This window comes from Acyrthosiphon pisum, chromosome A1 (genome assembly GCF_005508785.2).
Source record: "Acyrthosiphon pisum isolate AL4f chromosome A1, pea_aphid_22Mar2018_4r6ur, whole genome shotgun sequence".
NCBI classification, from domain to species: Eukaryota; Metazoa; Arthropoda; class Insecta; order Hemiptera; family Aphididae; genus Acyrthosiphon; species Acyrthosiphon pisum.
This window is the reverse complement of record NC_042494.1, coordinates 13,794,892-13,803,705: the sequence shown is the minus strand read 5'-3', so window position 1 is coordinate 13,803,705 and position 8,814 is coordinate 13,794,892. Positions and strand designations below refer to the sequence as shown.

General features: G+C 30.2%; 1 protein-coding gene across 1 annotated transcript; it reads right to left on the bottom strand.

Moving 5' to 3' along the window:
- Positions 1-2,733: 2,733 nt before the first annotated feature.
- On the bottom strand, positions 2,734-6,152 carry LOC100573751. The gene is made up of 2 exons (XM_016807519.2): positions 5,601-6,152; positions 2,734-3,139 (listed from the first exon to the last, which is right to left on the bottom strand). The coding sequence occupies exons 1-2, from the start codon at positions 5,922-5,924 to the stop codon at positions 2,990-2,992; spliced, it is 474 nt and encodes a 157-aa protein (XP_016663008.1). The 5' UTR covers positions 5,925-6,152; the 3' UTR covers positions 2,734-2,989.
- Between the last annotated feature and the right edge of the window lie 2,662 nt (positions 6,153-8,814).

Genomic DNA, 8,814 nt, shown 5'->3' with positions numbered 1-8,814 from the left:
TTTTGGCTATTTTAATTTTGAAAACATATATTTGAATTCCTTAATCTCTTTTCTAGATTATGAAGGAAATGGATCTATGATCTTTAGTATTGTTTAATTAGTATTATAGTACCTGAGTAATTTTCTTATTTTTTCAAAATTCACTTTTACTTTTGAATTACTAAAAAAAAAAATCGCTTCCAACAAAACACACAAAAAGTGGAGAAATTGTTATGTTTTTTTCGAAATTGAAATCGGATTTCTGGAAGTATATTTTTTCCCGCTTATTGATCTAATTGCACGAAAAAACTACCAGCTTTCAACAGTCCTCATATAGTCTTATATTTTTGTTAGTAAATTTTAATAATATTCGAACCAAAAATGGAATGTTTTGTTTACAACACATTTTGATATAATTATAATAAATAATAATATTGATGAATACATTAACCTATGGTACATTGTTATATTTAAATGTAGCCAATGTAGGTACCATTATACTTGTTAACATAAATATAATATAGTCATAAAACGAGTAGTAGATACACTTTATGAACAAGGGGTCATAATTAGATATTCTAGCATTTCAAAGGCTAGAGAAAAAAAATTAAGTGCCCCTCCAACATTTTTTTCTGGCTACGGCACTGGATAATACCACGGTTTGTTGTTGATGTATAACGCGTTACCTGATGGATATTGTGATATGATTAATTTGGAATTTATTATTAATACCTATTATAGGTCAATACCATAGATTTAAGTATATAATATGTCTTATACATAGACTAACATTCCGTCTCCGCTCAGAATCGTTTTTCTTATACAATGATATTATATCATTCAATTCAAATTTAATACCATCCATTATACAGTGACCCACTTGTAACCTACTGTACAGCAGAGCGACATCCACTTACCCTCCTTTTTTAAATTTTAAATTATGTTAAAATTTAAACTTTAAATGCTTATAAAAAAAAAATTGTGCTACGTATTTTAATATTTTTCAACTTCTATTGTAACAATATATCAAAAGCCTTGCATTAAATTTTCACGCTTTTTTACCCAACAAAAAATAATATTTTATTGATATTTATAGAAAAAAAAAACTAAGCGAGTGAATATCTAATATTGTGTGTAAAAATATGAATTTCAAACGCTCATAAAAATTTAATTTGATTTGCTTTTAGACTTTTTTTTTTTTGATAAAGGTAGACACACTTATGAAGAATCTTGTATCACATTTTCAAATCTTAGATTTAAAAAGAAAAAAGTTTATGAATTATCAACTCAAAATAATTTGCTAATTTCCGTGATTTTTCCTATTTTGTCAAGATTTGAACTTAAAATGCTTATAAATAAAACCGGGGATTAAGGATTTTTAGTATTTTTCAAATGGCAATGTAACAATATAGTAAGAGCTTTGTATTAAATTTTCAAGCTTTTTTACCCAACAAATAAGGTTTTATTGACATTTATAGAAAAAAAACTAATAAAATTGGAAACAGAAAATATTCTTAAACAGTTCAAAACAAATCAAAATATTTTTAAAATTTTATCGTGTATAGAAAATGGAAATATAAACGATCAGTAAAAATTTCATATATATACGTCTATTTGTTTTAAAGTTGCACCAAAAACTAATATATATAGTATAGATTTTGCGTAAAAATTCTCGTTTTTTCTTAAATGTTTTTCCCGGTGCTTTTGAAAACTTTTGGAAATTTTAAATTTTGACCGCCTCAATGCACCAACAATATTCACTTTCCCATCGAACAAGAAACTGTTGAAGAATATCGAAGCAGTTTTACTGCTCCAAACAGTGGTGACAGACACAAAAAGAAAAAAAGAAAAAACACACATCATTGTAAAATCAATATATTCATCGTTCCACTCAGAATCTAAAAAATATAATACGTGATAAAAATAGTATGACAAAGCAAAATAAATAATACCTTTTCTATTTTATTTCTTTATAGCTTATTACGTTAATTTTTTTCAAATTGTATCCATTGTTATATAACACATGAACATTTACTCAAAACATAAAAATTGGCCTAAAAATTCCAAAATATGCAAAATAAAAGTTACCTAACTAACAAACACACGTGGTTAAACCTACAGTACCCCCCCCCCCCCACCTAATGGCCTAAGTTGCCGTGGGATAATAATAAAAAAAAAAGTTACCTTTTTAAGTTCTTATAAATGTATGAACCCCAATTTTTGTATCCTAACGAGTGGCTTATATTTTTTAATTTTATCTTCCTATATTTGTGATAATAAAAAGTAATTTCACTCATTTCATAAACATTTAATTTTAGACGTTCTGTTTGTCGGTTATTTAAAATATTTTTTTTAATTAAATATAGTAGGGAGGTATACAAATTTTTATTATATTAATTTATTATAATTTTTATTGAAAATAATCCTTACATTAAAACTATTGAAACAAAGTAGGGGTCTAATTTTCGAGCTTTAATAATTTATTATTGAAAGCTAAATAAAAAAATACTAAAAAGCTAAAAAAAAATAGGCGTTTCACAAATGGACATAAATAAGTGTCCCATGCGGATAATAAAGTTTAAGAAACGCTGCAGTCTAATTTCTATTATATAAGTTAAATTAAGTAGATGCCATTAACTATAGATGATATTGTCGGTATATTGTATGAGGTAAGTATTACACATTAAATATTAATATATTAATTATTAACTTTATAATTTATTATATATAATACAACATACTATTATAAATTTTCAAAACTTCTTAGGTGATGTTAATTCTATAAAAAAAGGTTTTAAACAATGTTACACATTTCACACTGCTTACAATGTCATATACTATAAATAGGTAGGTACCAGAAATGTATACATAATATTATAGGTAATTTACAAGCATTTTTGCAAATAGCGTTCGGGATTTGGGAGAGGGGGGAGCCTTACTTTGATAATATTAAATAACCTTAAAACAAAATGCAGGAAATGTTTGGGGGCCTATGGACATTTTTGGAGGCTTAGCCCCTAAAGCCCCCCCCCCCCAATTGCTTTAAAGTTACATTATGATAACAGCTTAAAATAGTTCGGTATAAATTTACCTGTACCTGCATGTGTGGAATAACGCTAATGATAACTTCTTTTTTTTTATTTATTTCATTTTCAATAACCTAAAACAAAAAATTTAATTTAAATTCAAATATTGTCGAGATCTGCTAGATTCATAATATTAATTAACAATTATTACAAATTAAGTATACTCAATAAAAAAAAAATGGAGAGTCATTAATGGGTATTATTTCTCTCGTCAAAGTATGTTCACTTTTTGTTATATTTTTTAATGTATCATACCCAGATCCCATATACAATAATGCTCATTTTGCCCTAAACCTGGTTAGCGGTCACCATTGGCGCAACTAGACCTCTAAAACGTGCGGTGCTATAATATTTCATATTTTAAAAACATACAATTTACGGTATTTCAAAATAATAATGATAGTTAGACGTAAAAAACAAGGGGTGCTAAATTAGAACTTGGGGGTGCTGAAGACCCTTTTGAACCCCCCTAGTTGCACCGATGGTGGTCACACACGACACACTACGATTTTTTTATCTGTGAGCAGTGTTCGATATAGTTTGAAAGCTGTACACGGATAGCTACTGTACGTCAGGCTACGTCTGTACCTACACTGAAAGCCTGAAACGGTATGAAAACTGAGTGATTCGATTTTAACACCGGAGTTCGGAGTTCGGAGTTCAAAACTTCAAAATAGGTAGAACATAGATCAGACACTGAAAAATGGTAAAAATTAAATAATGTGTGTGTGCGTAGTCTATGACTAATATTTAGAATTAAGTTTGTGTAATATGTAAACATGATCATAAATAAATAACTAGGTAACCAATTTTCTAGTGATAACTGATAATATTATACCATAATAATATTTATGAATTGGTAACATAATGGAAAGCCTAATTGTCAATAATTTTAAATTAAAATATCATTTAATAGGTAAACATTATATATCAATATTAAATGATAAATCTGTATTGTGTTACGAAAGGAATTTTATAATTACATTCACTTCAACTTTTACTATTTATTGATCATCCAATGTGTTATTAAAGATTGTTATAATATTACGAATATTATGAATAAGAGATAATGATAAATGTTGTGTGTGTATAAAATATGTATTAATATATATATGATAATATACCTATACAATTTCCAGGAATCGTTAGTCGTTGACTTTAATTATTTTGGTATATTATATTACAATTGATAACATGCATTTTTATCGTATAATTGTTTAAAATGTTGGTTTTTTTTTTATAAATATTATATATAATATTATAATATATTATTTCCCAAGACCGTACTTGGTTCCTTTAAATTCGAAATAAACTATGCAGGGGCGGACTGGCCATTTTTGGCCCGGGGTGCAAAATTAATTAGGGGCCCGTAATTTTTTTTCAAACCTACCTAAATTAGGAAAGAGCCCTTAGTTTTATAAGTAAATATAAAAAAAAAATTAAGAATAACATGTTGTTTATTTGTAGAGATGTTGAAATATTTTATTTTATTTTTATTTTGTATAATACCGTATTATACCAATATTATACCGTATACCGACTGTGGTAATCGGGGGCCCTGATCATAAATACAAACGGGGGCCCGGGGTGCTACTTGGTGTATAGCACGCACCCTGGGCCAGTCCGCCCCTGAAACTATGGAACACATAATATTATTTTAACCATGCCTTAATTTTTGGAATTTTTAACAGCTGAGAAATCAACGTTGAACAATTATTGTAGCCCGTATGCTATATTGAACCCCTAATTCCAATATCTTTCATCCCCAACATCCGTCGATGATGTATAGTAACTAAACTAACTAAATAATGTTGGTGGACAATTTAGGTGGGGCAAATAGACCAGTCTGCAAATATACAAATAATGTTATTATTTATTATTACCTATTTGTATTTAATATGTATTAAAGGTAACCTGTAGGCAACCCAACAGCCCCGCACGTCCCGCAATGTATTTTACATTCATCTCTCGTGGTTAGGAGGGTCACCACCATTTATTCTACAGCGACTTAGCGACTTCAGAAGACATCCTCCGCACATGTGTTGTCTCCGTCTTATTAATGCATAAGATACGAACATTTGCGTTCGGAAATTCCAGTTTTATGCTGTTACAGGCAGCTTAAATAGCAGAGTGAATTGACATATGATCAAACTTAAAGATACGAATATTATCTGTGTTTTTCGTTCGGTGCTTACAATATTTTCAATTTTAATCAAATTCTGAGCATGAATATGTTAAATAATGATAATAAAAAATGCTCATACCTCGCTTAATAATTAAAATGTTGTAAAAATCCCAACGATAAAAACACGAATGGTGTTTTTACCTTTAAGACGTTTGATATTCTATACAGGTAAAATTACTCTAAGATTTAAGACAACACCACAAAATTGGGACTGCTGAACGCCTAACATTTTATATAATCCGTTTGTAAGACGGAGATAACATCATATGCGGGTGTGACGTCCTACATTGAATCAGTGTTGCGATAAAAAAAAAAATTAAAAAACGTTTAAATTGTCTGACGAAACTCACTTCGGATACTCGCGCCGCAGCGGTCACAGCCTTCTCGTCAGTGGTGATTTGCAACGTCGCCGGAGCAGCTGCAGCGGTGACCTCTTCGTCAGCGGCCGTCACCGCAGTCAGATTATTCCCGTCGACAGCCGTCATCGTGGCCGCCGTCTCCAAACGGTCGACCACCGTGGCAGCCGTCACCTTCTCGGCGACAGTGGCGGCGACGTCGTCGATGTAACAGGGCTCGGACGAGGCGTCGTCGGTCGTAGTCTGCCGGCCGTTTTGCGCCTGTCCATGAGGCAGCTCTCGCAGCGGCTGCGGCCGTGCAGCCGGTGATGGTTCCATGTCGGTCGCGTGCTCGCGTCTGTCGGACGCTGCTGCCGTCGACTGTCTAGTGAGCGGTTGCTGTGCGCGGTGCAGCGGCGGCGGCGCCACACTGTATCGCAGTATAGCGACGGAACGCGCACCGGAGACCGTCGTTTGATACCTATAATATAATATAATATAATGGATGTATTGCCGTATTGGTATTGTTGTTATTGTTGTTGTTGATTCCCGAGGTGCGGCGTCTGTCCACCGCTATAAACTGCACACAACAATACGTTGCCAAGCTAGGGTGGTTGGTGGGAGAGGGGGCACTCAAATAAAAAAATTAGCCTCCCACTCCGAAAAGAAATAAACAAAAATTACTCGGTTAAACACTGTATTTATTATGCATATGTACACATGCAGTATATTTATATAATTATTCGTATAACAATAAAATATATTAATATTTATGATCAAATGACATTTTTTATGGGACTTGTTCGTAGGCCTTAGCTCATTATTCCAAGTCAATGAATAAATTATAACTACCTATAATAATATTAGGTATGTTGACAAAAATTTGGGTGGACATCTAGAACTCTAACTTGAGCATAATCTTATTAGCGACTGGAGCTTTTATATTATAATATCAATAGTCAATAAATAATAATAATGCGTTGTACAAATACAATTTACAAATTATATAATTATATTATAAAAGTATAAACTCTTACGGTTTTTTTTACTATTATATAATGTTTATAATATTATAAATGTACCTACTTAATAATGTGTTTACTTTTCATACCATTTGTAATAATTACAATGATAAATATATTATATATACATAGGTCATAGGTATTTGTTAAATGTCCTGGACCTACATATTATCGACAATACCTGCAACACGCACACAAATGTTTAAATTAAGTATATCGTATATTACAAAAAAAAATTGGTAATGACGGTAATGAAATCGTGTCTCCCGGGGGGAGATGAGAGAGATCGTTCAGTCGGAACTGAATTTTAGATTGAGCGTATGACCATTGAGTATATTATTTTGTATTAGGTATAATATATTATAATATGTGTTGTATATAGGAATATAGCTAATTTTGTGTGCAACGATACATAACAGCGTAACATAATACTGTTGGAAATTGTAATACGATTGTGTTTTAAGGACGCGCTGACACTTAGAATATTATATTGTAATACAATACTATTATTTATTAACTTATTGTACGGACATCAGTCCAATTTACAAAGGTATGTTTAAATTGGATAATAGTTAATATTAGAGATAAAATTTAGAATAGAATGAATATATACATGCCAAATAAATATTTGGCATGTATCTATTCATTTCTATTCTATATTATTATGTTAAAATATTTTAAACAATAAAACGAAAGAGAGGTAAAATATAATAGATACTTACCTATATATAATAGTAAATATAAATGATAAAAAGTTTAATCGATAGAAAAGAAAAGTCTAATTGGTTTACTGTATGTCTGTATTAACAGTAGATAACAAAATATTTACAGATTATAAGACATATCATTTTGGTACTTTGCTTGGGAATAATGTTTTTTATGAAATAATTATTGTAGCGTCATCAGCAATAGTATAATATAATAATATGAAGATATTAGAATATTTAATGGAGAAAACAATATCATTAATGAATGAATTGAATAATAATGGTGAGAGGTTAGATTGGAAATAACATTTTTGTATTTTAGGTACAAATTGGGATCTTTCAGTTAAAAACAAATTAGTCATGACAATAAAGGGTCAGAAAAGCCTATTTTTTAAGTTTTTGTATTAAAAGTTTATAGTCAATTCTACAAAAAGCTTTTTCAAAGTATGTATATAATAATTATGAAATCAGTTAGTTGATTATTAGAAAAATAATTTAAAATAAATTATATTTAGATAATTGTTTGGTAATGGTAGATTTGTTAATGCGGAAACCATGTTGTTGAATAAGTGTATTTTTGAAGAGATGAGTGAGATTAGCATTAATGATTTTAGAGAATAATTTCTGGAGGTTAGGTTAGAGATAAAGGATGATAATTAGAAATTAGTGATTTATCTACTTTTTTTAAAATTGGAGCGATGAATGTAGATTTCCATATAGAGGGAAAACAACAATTATTTAAAGAAACATTAAAAAGTAATGTAATAGGAAGCGAAAGGATAAAATCGACAAACCTGTAGAAATATGAGCAAAAGTCCATCAGGGCCAATACTAGTTTTAATTTTTAAGTTTTCTAATTAGTTAAGGGCGTTGGAGCTGGTGCGTTTTTTAGTACAAAAACATGTCTTACAAAAAAAACTCCCACGCCCTGTAGAATAATCAGATTTCTCAAAGCCTGATTTTCAAAATTATTACTACAGAAGCTGAAATATACATTTGAATAATGTACAATATTTGCTATTACTTATTTTGCAGATGTATTTTTCTACCACTATTTAAAGTAAAATGAAAATTCAGCCTTTGTTCCGACCTGAAAAATATTTTATTCTTTTAAATAAAAAAAAATTCCGACTATTGCACAGGGCGTGAGAGCTTTTCCTGTTGTAGTCATCGCTGTACAGGACACGATTATCAGTACCAAAATAATTATTTAAACAGTAGTACGTTCGTTTCAATCTTGAGATGTTGTTGAGAAAGATATAGCCGATAGGTAAATAATTTAAACACTGCATGGTTATTTTTATCAAAATAGAATAATAATTTATTCGTAAGAGTTACACTTTGAAATAATTAGGCGCACAGTCGTAAGCTCGATAGACCTCAGACTAATGTGACTATATTCTAAGTAATATTAGGGGCTCAACCAGTCTAGGTATCCGTATTTATATGGTTTCTAACGACATAAGGTGACGTGATATTATGGCGAGATTCGCATTATTA

Excerpts from the sequence above, each read along its gene's own strand:
- LOC100573751 (XM_016807519.2), bottom strand. The coding sequence starts at position 5,924 with ATGGAACCATCACCGGCTGCACGGCCGCAGCCGCTGCGAGAGCTGCCT. Across the intron at positions 3,140-5,600 it reads CTGCGGCGCGAGTATCCGAA|GTTATTGAAAATGAAATAAA; the intron begins GTGAGTTTCGTC and ends TTTTTGTTTTAG.